The sequence below is a fragment of the Natator depressus genome, chromosome 24, assembly GCF_965152275.1.
Source record: "Natator depressus isolate rNatDep1 chromosome 24, rNatDep2.hap1, whole genome shotgun sequence".
Taxonomy (NCBI): domain Eukaryota; kingdom Metazoa; phylum Chordata; order Testudines; family Cheloniidae; genus Natator; species Natator depressus.
In genome coordinates, this window is record NC_134257.1 from 13,637,141 (window position 1) to 13,653,050 (window position 15,910).

Sequence of the window (15,910 nt, forward strand, 5' to 3'; positions counted from 1 at the left end):
GCTTTGGGCAGGGGGGCAACTGGGTTGTCAAAAATTCAGGCTCTGCAAAGTTTGCCCCATGCTCCAGGTGTCCCTGGATGACAAGTCAGTAATTTTTGTCTTCCTGCCAGTTAAACCAGGAGGGAAGCTGCCTACGGTGGAGACACAGGTATCAGGAGCTGCCAGCGGAGGCCATGACCCCGAGTTTAGGGGCAGAGATATCCAGACCTCTCAATTGTCAGTGGGGGCTGCAGGCAGGAAGGGCAGAATCTGGCAGGACCGGTGCACTGCCAGGGGATCCTGAGACCCATGAAATAGCTGCTCAGAGATAGCCACTCCCTGTGCATTAGCGAGGAGGCTGCTTTCACAGTGAAAACATGGGTAGAAACTTCCAGCCCTTCACTTCCCTTGGAGCCTGCCTGTGCAGAGCGAGTTGGCCACTGGGGACAGGACCATGTTGCTCCCTTTCCCACTGCAGTGTCCTGCTCTGCGGGCCTTGGGACAGATATTGCAGCCCAATGCAACATCTCTGGGGACCTTATTGTTCCTTGGATGGGTGGGGGAAAGCGTCATTCCGTCTGTGGTCAGTGGGGCCCACCTGCCGACTGATGCCCAGCGCAGTGCTGGAAAGGCCAGCTGTGCCCCGAACTCAATGAACCTCCGGAGGGAGGGAGCCCCACAGCCGGTCCGCCAATGGGTTGTCATGGTTGTGGTGAGCCGTGCACGCCCCAAACCACCAGCCACATGCTGCAGTGCGCACCATTGAGAGCAGACTCATTCGAGCGGAGCGGACAGGGGTAGTTACTGGGAAGATATTCACTGGACGGAGAGACACTGGGACAGCTACGATGTAGTTAAGCCCCATGCCGTGAAACCCCATTAAATGCTTCCGGGTGTGAAATGTGGGTTACAGTCCCTCCGCCTACAGCACAGCGGTCAATGTAGCCCCAGGAGGGGTCAGGGTCCGGCTGTAGGTGCCTTGCCAGGTAGTCCTGATATGTGCTGTTTGGCAATGGGATTATGGCTTTAAGAGCCGAATAGGGCAATCAGACCCCCTCCATTAACCAACATGCAAATGGAATAGCTCACAGAGTTTGGGGGGGTTGCACCCCATAATGCTTTATAGAAATATGCTTATGAATGTAAATATGACATAACTGGAATATGTTTTATGCTACATACGCCATGTAACATATCTCTGCAAAGGTTATGTTCTACTGAATGTATTCTTCCTATTTGTATGCATGAATCATTTTTTATATCTGAACTTATGAGCGTTGGCTCTATGCTTGTATTTAAAGTGTTTGCTGTAGAAAGCACCTAAGGCAGATTTGGTCAACTTAGTGTGAAGGGGTTATTCAAGTAATTGGAAGTACTTGGCCAACAATGGACCTTATAGACGTCAGTAGACATCTGAGCTTTCCTGGAAACGTTCGGGCTAACTTGGCGTCAGTCTGTAAAGAACTGAGTCATGCATGGACATGTGACTTGCCCATGGGACTCCAAAACTCCATTTTGTAGCTGTGATTCTACACAGGGGGAGAGAGGGGTTTCTACCCACAAGAGAGAGACTATATAACCCCTTGGGAAACCCCTCCATTTTGTCTTCAGCTGGCTCAAGAGATAGCCTCTCCACCCCAAGGAGCTGCCTGAAAGAAACTGGAACAAAGGGGTGTGAGTGACTACAGGGGTGTGAGTGATTGCTGGACCCAGACTAGAAGGAAGCTAGTCTGTCAAAGAAGCTTATTGGAACATCTCTGAGGGTGAGATTTACCTGCATTTAGTTTCCTACTGTATTAGGCATAGACTTGCATGTTTTATTTTTATTTTGTTTGGTAATTTACTTTGTTCTGTCTGTTATTACTTGGAACCACTTAAATCCTACTTTTTGTATTTAATAGAATGACTGTTTACTTATTAATTAACCCAGAATAAGTATTAATACCTGGGGGGGAGGGGCAAACAGCTGTGCATATCTCTCTATCAGTGTTATAGAGGGTGAACAATTTATGAGTTTATCTTGTATAAGCTTTATACAGGGTAAAAAGGATTTATTTGGGGGTTGGACCCCATTGGGAGCTGGGTATCTGAGTGCTGGAGACAGGAACACTTAAGCTGTTTTCAGTTAAGCCTGCAGCATGTGGGGGACGTGCTTCAGACTTGGATCTGTTTGCAGCAGGCAAGCGTGTCTGGCTCAAACAAGGCAAGGTACTGAAGTCCCAAGCTGGCAGGGAAAACAGGCTCAGAAGTAGTCTAGGCACATCAGTGGCAGTCCCAAAGGGAGTTTCTGTGACCCAACCCGTCACAGGGGGGCTTTTATGCCCCATATCAGTATCAGAGAGGAGATCCAGGGCCGGCTCCAGGCACCAGCTTTCCAAGCAGGTGCTTGGGGCGGCAATGAGAATGGGGCGGCAGTCCATGTCCCGCAGCGGCAATTCGGTGGCAGCTCGCCCGCTCTTCCGGGGGCGGCGGCAATTCGGCGGTAGTGCCGTCACTGTTGCTGCAGCGGCAATTCGGCGGTGACTGCTTGGGAAGGCAAAATTGGTAGAGCCGCCCCTGACAGGTACCTCCTCAGCTTATGAAACCAAACCCCTGAGACTGAGGGAAGGTGGGGGGCGGGGGGAGAGACAGCAACCTCTGTGGGAGCAAGAAGTCTTACTGACTGGAAGGGGAAGCTTCTCTGAGCCCTGATACTCAGGCCAGGGAAATGGTCTCTCTGCCCTCCCATACCTGGGACCAGAAGCAGGAGAGGTGGGTTAGACACGCACTGGGCACGGCTGGTCAGGATAACACTTAGCCTTGCCTCAGGGCTGAGGACTGGTGTAGATCTGTCAAAGTCCCTTCCAGGCCTGCATTCTTGTGGGTCTGTGGTGATGGCAGTGTGGGGACATGAGGCAGCTGCGGGGCCCTGCCCAATCCCCGGCACCCAGCCAAGGGTGGGAAATGCCCAGTCAAAGAGCAGGATGGCTGCTTGGCAGAGGTAACTACAGCCAGGAAAGAAGGGGGATTTCTCCCCGCAGTCGAAGCCTGCCTGTTGGTCTGTGAAAATGTGAAGGACCCTGAGCCGGGTGGGGGAAGAAATGCTGCTTGTCTTGACCCAACCTGGGGGACTCCAAAGGCCACACCAATGGGGTGGGACATCACCATTCTTCTTCCTCCCCCTAGGTGTGGGAAAGCCAAAGGGGTCCCCAGCCCTGACCTCCAAGGAGGTGGCGCAGAGAAAGTAACTGGACAATGGGGCGGTTGGAAGAATCTTCCTGGCCCAACCCATCTGCTGTTAAAAGCTGGGCATGGCTGAGAAATGTTTTGCAGGGAGCCAGCCCTGCCCTATTTCTCCCTTTGGTCCAAAGCACTGCTTCCTGGGACCCCATCCCTCCAAAGAACCAGATGGGAGAAAGGGTGGGAATGGGGGGATAAGTATAATAGTAAAGAATTAAAGTGAACTAATCTTGGTTAAGAAAATATTTGTGTATTGTAAAGACTGGCGAGTATCAGGAAGGCCTTGAAAATAGTAAGTGGTAAGTCCAGAAGGAATGAGGTATGGAGGATATCTGGTTCAAAGAATAACGAATGAGACCCAGAGGCACCGGAACTGGAGAGATCAGGGGGCCATGGCCCTCCTGCTTTTTCACATGGGCATAGTAGCCTCAGGCAGGCATGGAGTGGCAGTGGCAGAAGATGATAAAGGTGATCATCAGCTTCCCCCACCATGAAGCACAGCCCCTGCCAGCGGCACCAGATTCTTCCTGGTGGGGGGCTGAGGTGGGCTTTAGTCTCCCCCTTGCCATGGGGCCCCACTCCCTGCTCTTCCTCTCCCTTCCGAGGCCCCTCCCCCTGGCCAGACCGGAAGCTGGAGCCAAGCTGTGATAAGAGTCACCCAGGGAGCCCCAGGCCACTGTGGGGAGCCCTGGACCCTCCACCTGCCCTGGGTGATGCACCCTGCGGGGTGGAGACATGGGCCAGGGGCTGCTTTCAGGCTCTCAGGCACTGTGGCCCCTTGCCAAGGGCAGGTGGAGGGTCCAGGGCTCCCCACAACGGCCCGAGCTCATTGGGTGGCTCTTACCATGGTCCAGCTCCGGGTTAGGGGGGCAAGAGGAGGAGGAGCAGGGGGTGGGACCACAGTTCTGGCACCGGTGGCCTGCCCCACTTCTACACAGGTTCCGGTGCTCGTGATGAGATCTGGGGAAGTGTCTAAAAAGACTTTGGCCAATGGGGTGTCTGCAGATGGTTTTAAATAAAACAAAGAGACTCTGTCTTAAAATGAGCCGACACCACCCTTCCCCAACCCATACACCAGTGTTCAAGCCTGTGTGAACCCAGGTACAATGGGAAAACTCTTGAACAGCAAGAAGGCAGGGATGAAAAGCCCTGGGGAGAAAGGACCTTGTAAATCTTATCTGGATTCAAACTGGAAATAGGAGTGAACTGTCTCCAACTGGATTTTAGCTGAAGTCAACAATTGGCAACACATCACTTGTTTGTTAAAAGGTGTAAAAAATAAACACCTAAAGGGTCCATAGCTAATAGAATAATAGAATCATAGAAGATTACGGTTGGAAGAGACCTCAGGAGGACGTCTAGTCCAACCCCCTGTTCAAAGCAATACTTGCCCGACCATGCCGGAGCCGACCAGTATGGATCTAAGTGCCCCTGGGTTTAGCCTGTTTGGAAGCCTCTTGATCAAATGCTTATGTAAGCAGAATCTGGATGAGCTCTCTCCTGACATCTAGTGGTGAGCTGTGGAAAAGGACTTCAGAAGCTGATCTCGTTTGCATGGACAACCCACCCTGCTTTGGTGTTCAGCATGATGGGACTGCTTGCCCGAATGATCACTTGTGGCTGGTGTTGGATCCCCAGTCTCCTTGTTATTGGGGCAGAAGTAATAAAGGGTTGCTATCCTTGTTGTGTGAACCAAGGGCAGCAGAACTGTACCTGGCATACCCCAATGGAGCGACTCACCCTCAACGGAACAGCTCTCTCTAGGCAGGGGATATGGGTTCCAAAGCCCAATGAGTGAAGAGAGGGTGGGGGTACATATGTGTGAACTTGTTTAAGGGTCATAGACACTATTTGACTACCCTTTCTATGGAATAATAAAAGAGCTAACTTGGACTTGCTACAGAGCTGAAATCACTGATACTTTGGTCCAAGTATTAGACCTCCTTTGGGATAGTATCTCTGTTGAAAGAGGCTGCCTCACTAACAGCTGAAATCAGTGAGAACTCTGTGTGTGTGGGCAGCTGGTGGAGAGGCATGGCAAGTGGCTAGTAGCGTGGCTGGTGGAGGGGTGTTGCGGGTGGCTGGCAGAGAGGCTGGTGGAGAGAGCCAGAGTAGAGCCCTGCAGAGTTTTGGCAATTGGCTGCTGTGGCAATGAGTGAGTGCCCAAGCAGTGCAGATGTGAGGTGCCTCCTCACCCCCCCCCCCCCCGCCTTACCCCTCCCTGCCTTCACCCTGGGAGGTGAACTCTGTGGATGAACCACTGAACTCTGGGGCTGTACTGGCCAAGGACAGCAACTGAGAGTGGGGTAGAGAGAAGGGACAAGCACGTTAAAGGACTTTTGGGTTGCTGGACATAAGACCCTGAGGGGAAACGGACACTGCCCAACTTACTTGGGGGTGGGTCTTTTGCTCATGGTTTGTGTTTATGAGCCCTAGTTGTGGTGTTTTCCCAAATTAATGCTGAGTTAATTCCCTCCTTTTATTAAAAGTTTTTGCTACACTCAGACTCTGTGCTTGCGAGTGGGAAGTACTGCCTCTCAGAGGCACCCAGGGGTCGGTGTGTAATTGTCCCAGGTCACTGGGTGGGGGCTCGAGCTTGTTTTGTGTTGTATTGTTGAAAAGATACTGATACTAGATACTGAATCCAGCCCTTGTTGCTGCTGGTTCCACCTGGCAGAAGGGTTACACTTATAAATGTTTTGGTACTCTTTGGGTGCAGTAAATTTCTTCTTAGTTAGGCTTTGTAGGCCTGTATAGAACAATTGTATATGTACCATTTGGCCTTTGGATTTAATAAAGGAATTTATGGTTCAATTAGTGTGTGGTGGTTTCCCATATTAATAATTCCAACAGAGGTCGGGTCTTAAGATCATGCCCGAAGGTTTTGGGCGACAGGGGTAAGAGGGGGCTTGCGAGAGCTCTCCCTCCAGATCTGCCCCCTAGGCTCTAAAGAGAGAAAATACACTGGGGTGCTGCACGGCTTGATGAATGTGGTGTGCCAGCTTGTCAGCAGAATGACTGTTATCTGACGAGCTGAAATGTGAAGTTATGAATGGGCACGGCTGAAACGCCATCCATGGAATAAGAGGTGGGGTCCTCTAGGAGGCTGGCTGGGCACCCTAGGTTCACCCCTCCTTTATGGGGGAGAGGTGACGGATATTGCAGCCCCATACAGCTTCTGAATGACAGTAGTAAGTGTACGATTAGCTCATAAATGACTGTGGGCTGGGGACTGCATGCCACTCCAAGAGGGGAGGGTTACCACAGCTCCCCTGGAACCAAAACAGTGGAGGGATAGTTCAGTGGTTTGAGCATTGGCCTGCTAAACCCAGGGTTGTGAGTTCAATCCTTGAGGGGGCCATTTGGGATCTGGGGCAAAAATTGGGGATTGGTCCTGCTTTGAGCAGGGGGTTGGACTAGATGACCTCCTGAGGTCCCTTCCAACCCTGATATTCTATGATTCTATGAAGGTGAACTACACAGCTTGTAAAACCTTCAGAGAGGTACCGACCGCTAGAGAGGCTTGCACAGACTCTATAAACAGGTTTTATCCTATTAGATAAAATGGCCATAACACTCATCCATTGGTAAATCTGGTTTGTTAGATTTCAGCTTTAAAATCTAACTGGCATGTTGGCAAATTCACAGAATTGATCCCCTTCCACGCTTATGCCACCTCCTTTGATTTAACTCTATGCATTCCAGCAAGCAGCCATACAAAACCAAACAAGGGAAACCAAGTCACACATAATGATCAGAAAAAACAATAGTGATGTTTTCTCAGTCCATCACATCTCTCCTCCCTTTGAAAAAGGACTGTGTTCAGGGGGAAAACATGTATACTCTTCCTGAAAGAATGCGCCATTACTTTATTTTGCTTTATTTCTTAGACTCCACCAACCAATTACAGGGAGACCGAAAGCAGACTGCTCCCTAAGTGAGAGAGGCACAACCCAAACTTCCGCTATTACCCCTTTGATTTCAAACCTCGCCCATTCACACGAGAAGCCTTCTCATCACCCAGCTTCCCCACTTCTCATATCTAATGGAGGATTGGAAGGGACCTTGAGAGGTCATCTAGTTCTTCCCACTGTGCTGAGGCAGGACCAGGAATCAAATCAATGTTCAAAATATGTGACAGAACAGTTTAAAAACCCATCAGCTGTACCTTTCCCTCTGGAGCATACTGTGGCTACGTCTCCACTACATGCCACTTTCGGCAGCATGTTGCACACGTGTAGCTAAACACCACAGTGAAAAGCAGGCTGCGTGTGTCACTACATGTGTCAGGGAAAGACTCTGGCAGAGGGGAGGCAGCAGGGAAAGGTCGAGCCGCTTTCCCTCTGCCTGCCAGTGCTGCTGGGCTCTTCCCCTGCAGCGGGGAGCGGCTCCGGCGGCAGAACGCCACGCTGCCAAAAACAGCAGTGCAGACGGGATGGCACGACCTGGGCCAGTAGCCAACATGTAGGGTCTGTACTCTGGGGGTGCACCCCCACACCCTTCAGGCGTGTCTTTACTCCACAGGCTTACTCCTTGCCTCACTGCCTACGCTGCGATTTATACCCATGCTGGGTGGGGTGGGGAAGAGCTGTATGTAAACTACGCGCCACCGAAAGAACCATGCAGTGTAGACGCACCCTATCAGGGCACAAATGGGGAGTTTTTCGTGTGCCTCTGCCCCCCTTGTCACCCCCAAATCTTTGGGTTTAACCCTGTTATATCATTTCCCAATAATCGATCAAAACGAATACCCTCCAATACTCCCGTGATCAGCATCCCCGAGCCTTCTGTGGTGTCCCTAATGACTCGGGCCCTTAGCTGCGCAGCAGGGCTTGACATCGGCAGCCTTCCCCCATGTGTGTTTCCTGCCAGCCCCTGATGTGGACGCATGGCTTGGTCGAGGGCGTGCAGTTCGGCGTCCTGTCGCGCCACAGATTTGCACCTCCCGCTCCTGTTGGGCATCTGGCTGTTTACTACTCTCAGCTACAGCAAGGCATATGCACAGGGGGGTGGGTCTGCACCCAAAGGGATAGCTTGCTGCCCCTATGAAGCAGTGTTCCAGCCGTCTCTGGCCAGGCTAACACAAAGATAACCTGCGACAGTGCATAGCCAGCTCCCTGGTGTATGGCCACAGAGCACTTTGCATATTGATTCACGCTCCCCTGGCAGGGGTAACGCTGCAGATCCCTGTAATCTTTGCTCAGGAGTTGGCATGGGACTGCCACAACCCCTGGTTTAGTTAATTACCACCAGCCTCCTGATTGCTGTGCTCATGGCCCACACACACAGACATTAGAGAACAGCACAAATGCTCTTGGTGGAAGGTTGCAATGTAACACAACTTTCTCTCTTAGAATTCAGAATGATAGCAGACAAGAAATCAACATCAGAGAGAGAAAAAGCAGGCTGCCCCCTAAAGCAGAGAGGCCCTGCTCCCCACACCTTCCTATAAGCTATCTGTCTGGAGACTGATTGCTGCTCCCCGGCACTTCAGAGCCCCATACCCTGCAAGTAGTATCAGGAAAGTGAGAATTTGCAGTCCCAGCATTGTCCTCCACCCCCACACTGACGAATGGATGTTGCCCAATAGGACCTTCCCCACAACCTTTGAGATAAGAGTTGATACCAGCGATGACAGTGCAGAGTTTTGAGACTGATTCCACCTGTCACATTGTTTGGATCTTGGATGTTAGGAGCTCAAACTTTGGTCAGTGGGAGTTTTGCCAGTGAGTTCTGTGGAACTGGGGCTTGCCAATTGCTCTCTGTATAAAGAGGAGAGGCAGAGACAGTGAAAGACAGAGAGGGGGAGATGCAATGGACAAATCCCTCTCTTGCTGCTTCTCAGAGATAAATCAGCAGCACTGAGAGGGGCTGAAGGTAAGAGATTTTGGGCTGTTCTCTAGTATTTCAATAGCTGCTGCTTATTTAAAGGCCAGAGGAACGTAGGAATTGCTGCGATGATGGCTATGATGGCGGGGTGGCCTTACCATGAGGCGAACTGAGGTGGCCACCTCAGGTGCTAGACTGTGGGGGGTGCCACTAGGACCCAGAGTTTCAAAGTTTTGGTCCAAACGAGGGGGTATGGGGGGCGCCATTTGAGTTCCCCACCTCAGGTGCCAAAATGTTGTGGGCCGGCCCTGCATGATGGACAAATATGTCAAAACTGGCCGTTGGGGGAAATTTCATCCTAGCCCTGGTTAGAGAGTAGCTCCCCCAATAAGGCGCTGGTATACTTTATATAATTATGATCCCAACTAGTTTGACTGTGGAAGGTTTTATTGATATCCAGTACTATTCAATACTTCCCCTTACTGATCTCTCTGTCTTAGGTACATATGTGGCCCCCATTACTACAGTACTGGAGCACCTCATAATGTATTTATCCTCACGACACCTGGGAGGTGGGAAACTGGTATTAGCCCCATTTTACAGATGCCAAACTGCAATCCAGAGAGATTAAGCAGCTGGGCGGTGTGATTCCCAGTTTGGGTTGGCACACCTGCCCTCACTCTGCTTGACCCAGTGTGCCAAAAGCAGCGGTGTGGTCGTGGTCAAGCTGCCCATGTCCAATCCTGCCCAACCCCCCCAGGTCAGTACTCTGGCAGCTAGCCTGTTCCAGCGCCCACCATAAGGAGTTAACATGTGTTGCAAGAAACCACTTGAAATCAAGTAGACAATTACCACCTGGCAGGCATGGGACAAAGGAGGGTTAGTAAGTTACAAATTGTTGTAATGAGCCATACAACCAGTGTCTCTGCTGAGTGTCGAGCACAGGTATGGATTTAAATCTCCAGGCTCACTTTTTGAAGACGTTGTGCGGGTTTGCTTTGAGAACAAGGCCTGAGAGCTCAGTTGGGAGAAATCTTTTGTGAATGGCCTCTTCTGGCCTTCAACCAACTCCCCAGCCTTGTCCAGCTCATCATCAGAAGCAAACTCCCCACGGAGCTGGACACTCCAACTCAACGTGGCACCAGCCCCTGCCAGAATAACAGTTGCAAAACCTGCAGACGTATCTCCACTACTACAATGATCAATAGAGCCCTGAAAATCCACGGATATCTGCTTCATATCCACGGATATCTGCGTCCGTGGATGGGGATAGCCATGGACCATTTTTGTGGAGAGTGGATCGGATGCATACACCACCATGCAGGGCTATACTCACCAGCACTGCCTGGCCCGCGGCGTCCAGCTCGGGCAGCCTGGGGGGGCTCAGTACACTTCTTCCCCCCAATTCCCCTCCGCACTGCCCCTTCTCCTCGGGACCTTGACCCCGCACTGCCCCTTACCTCCAATCCCTAGCTACCCTCATGCTGCCTCTTCCCTGCAAGACCCCGCCCCCCACTCGCTCCCTTCCCTCCTCTCCCTCCTCCTCCCCCTCACTAGCCCTTGTGAGATGGCTTGTTGCTGCGGGTGTACCCAGAGGTGGTGGTGGTGTACCCAGAGGTGGATTAAGATTTATTGGGGCCCTGGACGCAAAGAACATTTGGGCCCCCCACACCATGAGGCCCCGGCCCTTGTCCCTCCCTTACCCCCCAAAGCCCCGCCCCCTGGCCTGGCCGGAAGCCGGGCCACTGTGGGGAGTCTGGGACCCTCCACTTGCCCTGGGTGGCACACTCTGGAGAGCAGGGACATGGGCCAGGGGCAGCTCTTGGGCACCCCCGCCCCCCACCCAGGGCAGATGGTGGGTCCAGGGCTCCCCAAAGCTGCCGGGCTCCCTGGGTGGCTCTTACTACAGCCTAGAGTGACTATGCATCTGGTTTTGGCTGGGACAGTCCCCTTTTTAAGCCCTTCCCCGGACGGGTGGGAGCAGAGCGGGGCTTGGGCCAGCTCTGCATTGGGGAGGGAAGAGGAGCTCAGGCCAGCTCCACGTGGTGGGGGAGAGGGGCTAGGGCCAGCTTCATGGTGGGGGGAAGAAGGGCTCGGGCCAGCTCCATGCAGGGTGGGGGGGAAGAGGGGCTCAGGCCAGCTCCATGGTGCGGGAAAGAGGGGCTCTGGCCAGCTCCATTGGGGGGAAGAGGGGCTTGGGCCAGCTCCATGCAGGGTGGGGGAGAAGAGGGGCTCAGGCCAGCTCCATGGTGCGGGAAAGAGGGGCTCTGGCCAGCTCCATTGTGGGGAAGAGGGGCTTGGGCCAGCTCCATGGTGGGGGGGTGGGAAGAGGGGCTCAGGCCAGCTCCATGGTGAGAGGGGGGGAAGAGGGGCTTGGGCCAGTGGCTTGGCCAGCTCTATGCAGTGGGACAGTGGGGGAATATAGTCACTAGGCTCCGGCTTTCAGACTGGCCAAGGGGTGGAAGAGGGGAAGAGGAGGATCAGGGCAGCAGGGTCCCAGGGGAAAGGCGGAGCAGGGGGTGGAGCCCCCTAAACATAGTATGGTATTGTTATAAGCACCTTGACTCTAAAGTACTTGTAGATGTATCTTAATATTCAGTAAAGGTGCAAACAACCTAAGAAAACAGTTATAAGAATTTTATGAATATCTGTTTGTACCTCTTTTCAGAGTAACAGCCATGTTAGTCTGTATTCGCAAAAAGAAAAGGAGGACTTGTGGCACCTTAGAGACTAGCCAATTTATTTGAGCATAAGCTTTCGTGAGCTACAGCATTGCATCCGATGAAGTGAGCTGTAGCTCACGAAAGCTTATGCTCAAATAAATTGGTTAGTCTCTAAGGTGCTACAAGTCCTCCTTTTCTGTTTGTACCTCCATGTTGAGGTCTCTCCCCTACACCACTAACCTACACTATTGCTGTGTGATATACTTGTCAGAACACTTCTGTCAACATTTCAAATGTGACACAAAATGTGTTTGTGTTCTAAATTAATTGCTTTTAAAAAAACCTAAGGTAATTCCCACCAAAATCTTTGTTAAGCTACTTCAGTGGTTACAGATAGGTAACAAATACATTTAACTAACATTATTGGTGGAGGTGGTTAAAATTATTTTTAAATTCCAAATGTTTATGTATTTGATGATTTTTTCCAACCAACTTCCGTGATTAGAATGTTGTAGTTATGAACAAGCCGGTGAAAGATTTACTCACTCAGAGAGTCACTAGGCTGCACTCTTTGTATATAATGCACAGGCCTGGAAACGTCTGTTCACATTTCCCAACGGTACACAAAACGTAGCTGTGTTCTTAACTAATTTCTGATGTATTTTCATTCTGTTTTTAGCCATGGGGTTCGCAAATATCATCCTGCACCTCTGGGCCTGGATATTCATGCTATGCAGTGAGTATTCAACAATATCACAGATATTTGTACGTCTTTCCATATAAATTATCTCTGCATGAAGCTCAGCCTTTTCATGTCATTTATCCCTCCTGAGTTTTGCGATGAAGCCACTGGAACTAGCAACGAACCCAAATCTTAAAGCAAAGCTCACCCAGAGCCATAGATTTTGCCTTGCCACTTTCCACATGATATCACAAATTGGCTAAAACTCATAGAAATTCATCAGATAGGACTAGACATAAGAACAGCCATACTGGGTTAGATCAGTGGTCCCTCTAGCCCAGTATCCTCTCTTCTGACAGTAGCCGGTGCCAGATGCTTCAGAGGGAGTAAACAGAACAGGGCAATTTACTGAGTGATCCACCCCCTGTCATTCAATCCCAGCTTCTGGCAGTCAGAGGTTTAGGGACACCCAGAGGACAGGGTTGTGTCCCTGATCATCTTGGCCAGTAGGCATTGATGGACCTATTCTCCATGAACTTATCTAGCTCTTTATTGAACCCTGTTATACTTTTGGCCTTCACAACATTCCCTGGCAACAATTTCCACAGGTTGACTGTGCATTGTCTGAAAAAGTATTTCCTTATGTCTGTCTTAAACCCACTGCCTATTAATGTCATTGGGTTGCTTCTGGTTTGTGTATTTTATGAAGGGATCAATAACACTTCCTCCTTCACTTTCTCCACACCACTCATGATTTTATAGACCTCTATCATATCCCCCCCAGAGTCGTCTCTTTTCCAAGCTGAAAAGTCCCAGTTTATTACTCTCTCCTCATCTGGAAGTTGTTCCATACACCTCATCATTTTTGTTGCTTTTCTCTGTACTTTTAGCAATTCTCATATACCATTTTTGGAATGGGATGAACAGAACTGCACACAGTATTCAAGGTGTGGGCATACCATGGCTTTATATAGTGGCATTATGTTATTTTCTGTCTTGCTATCTATTCCTCTCCTAATGGCTTCTAACATTCTGTTAGCTTTTTTGACTGCTGCTGCACATTGACTAGACATTTTCAGAGAATTATTCACAATGACTCCAACATCTCTTTCTTGAGTGGTAACAGCTAACTTAGACCCCATCATTTTATATATTTAACTGGGACTATGTTTTACATTTGCGCATTACTTTCCATTTTTCAACATTGAATTTCATCTGCATTTTCTTGTCCAGTCACCCAGTTTTGTGAGATCCCTTTGTAACTCTTTGCAGTCAGCTTTGAACTTAACTATTTTGAGTAATCTTCAAACGTTGCTACCTCGCTGTTTACTCCTTCTTCCAGATCATTTATGAACATGTTGAACAGCACAATACAGATCCTTGGGGAACCCCGCTATTCACCTCTCTCCACTATGAAAACTGTTTATTCCTATCCTTTGTTTCCTATCTTTTAACCATTTACTGATCCATGAGAGGACCTCCCCTTTTATCCCATGACTGCTTACTTTGCTTAAGAGCTTTTGGTGAGAGACCTTGTCAAAGGCTTTCTGAATGTCCAAGTACGCTGTATCCACTTGATCACCCTTGTCCACATGTTTGTTGACCCTCTCAAAAAATTGAATAGATTGATGAGGCATGATTTCCTTTGTAAAAAGCTGTGTCACTCTTCCCCAACATATAATGTTCATCTATGTATGTGATAATTCTGTTCTTTACTATAGTTTCAACCAATTTTCCCAGTACTGAAGTTAGTCTCACCAGGATGTAATTGCCAGGGTTGCCTCTGGAGCCTTTTTAAAAAATTGGCATCACATTGGCTATCTGCCAGTAATCTTGTATAGAGGCTACTTTAAGCTATAGGTTAGTAGTTCTGCAGTTTCATATTCAAGTTCCTTCAGAACTCTGGGGTGAATACCATCTGGTCCTGGTGACTTATTATTGTTTGATTTATCAATTTGTTCCAAAACCTCTGTAACCTCCTGGGTGTGGTGTTATGTCCCAGCCAGTGGCGCCCTGGCTATTTAGAGATTAATGAGTCTGCTCTACAGCCTGGGCTAAGAGGCAGGTGGCTTTTAGCTCATGCAGTAGAGGCTCATGTCTTTAGCTCCAGAGGTCCAGGGTTCAATCCCACCTGCCACCAACTGGGGTCTGTGGGCGTTACACCTTCTCTAGTGACACCTCAATCTGGGAGAGTTCCTCAGATTTATCAGCTAAAAAGAATGGCTCAGGTGTGGGAATCTGCCCCATACCCTCAGCAGTGAAGACTGATGTAAATAATTCATTTAGCTTCTCTACAATAGTTTGGTCCTCCCTGAGTGCTCCTTTAGCACCTTGATCATCCACTGATTGTTTGGCAGGCTTCATGCTTCTGATGTACTTAAACATTTTCTTGCTGCTAGCTTTTGTCTTGTGCTAGCTGTTCTTCAAATTCTGTTTTGGCCTGTCTAATTATACTTTTACACTTGACTTGCCAGAGTCTATGCTCTTTTCTTTTTCCTCAGTAGGATTCAACTTGCAATTTTTAAAGGAGTGAAGTTCTGGAACAACATTCCAAGGGAAGCAGTGGGGGCAAAAGACATATCTGGCTTCAAGACTAAGCTTGATTAGTTTATGGAGGGGATGGTATGATGGGATAGTCTAATTTTGGCAATTAATTGATCTTTGACTATTAGCGGTAAATATGCCCAATGGCCTGTGATGGGATGTTAGATGGGGTGGGATCTGAGTTACTACAGAGAATTCTTTCCTGGCTGGCTGGCTGGCTGGTGAGTTTTGCCCACATGCTCAGGGTTTAGCTGATCACCATATTTGGGGTCAGGAAGGAATTTTCCTCCAGGGCAGATTGGCAGAGGCCCTGGGGGTTTTTGCCTTCCTCTGCAGCGTGGGGCACGGATCACTTGCTGGAGGATTCTCTGCACCTTGAAGTCCTTAAACCATGATTTGAGGACTTCAGTAGCTCAGACATAGGTTAGAGGTTTGTTCCAGGAGTGGGTGGGTGAGATTCTGTGGCCTGCGTTGTGCAGGAGGTCAGACTAGACTATCATAATGGTCCGTTCTGACCTTAAAGTCTATGATTCTATGATTCTTTTTGTCTCTAACTGCCTCTTTCTCTCTGCTGTATAGCCATGGTGGCATTTTTGGTTCTCTTACTGTTTTTTTTATTAGGGGTATACTCAGTGGTGAGCTGGAGCCGGTTCACACCGATTCGCTGGAACTGATTGCTAAATTTAGAAGCCTTTTTAGAACCGGTTGTCCCATGAGGGACAACCGGTTCTAAAAAGGCTTCTGAATTTAACAACCGGCCAAAAATGGCGCCTTAGGTGCTGACTCCGTGGGTAATCTGGGGCTGGAGCACCCACGGGGAAAATTTGGTGGGTGCAGAGCACCCACCGGCAGCTCCCCTCGTCCCCGTCCCCGTCCCCAGCTCACCTCCGCTCTGCCTCCACCCCTGAGTTACGCTCTGCCCCACTCTGCTTCTCCATCCCGCCCCACCGGCTTCCTGCAAATCAGCTGTTTATGCAGGAAGCCTGGGAAGGCT

At 49.8% G+C, this 15,910-nt stretch overlaps 1 protein-coding gene across 1 annotated transcript in view; it reads left to right on the forward strand.

Moving 5' to 3' along the window:
• LOC141977507 (IgGFc-binding protein-like) overlaps nt 1-7,655 on the forward strand; it is a 102,417-nt gene extending 94,762 nt beyond the window's left edge. Inside the window, exon 31 of the mRNA XM_074939024.1 lies at nt 7,577-7,655. Coding sequence (XP_074795125.1) covers nt 7,577-7,655 — 79 coding nt within the window. The remainder of the gene's footprint in view (nt 1-7,576) is intronic.
• The last annotated feature ends 8,255 nt before the right edge of the window (nt 7,656-15,910 follow it).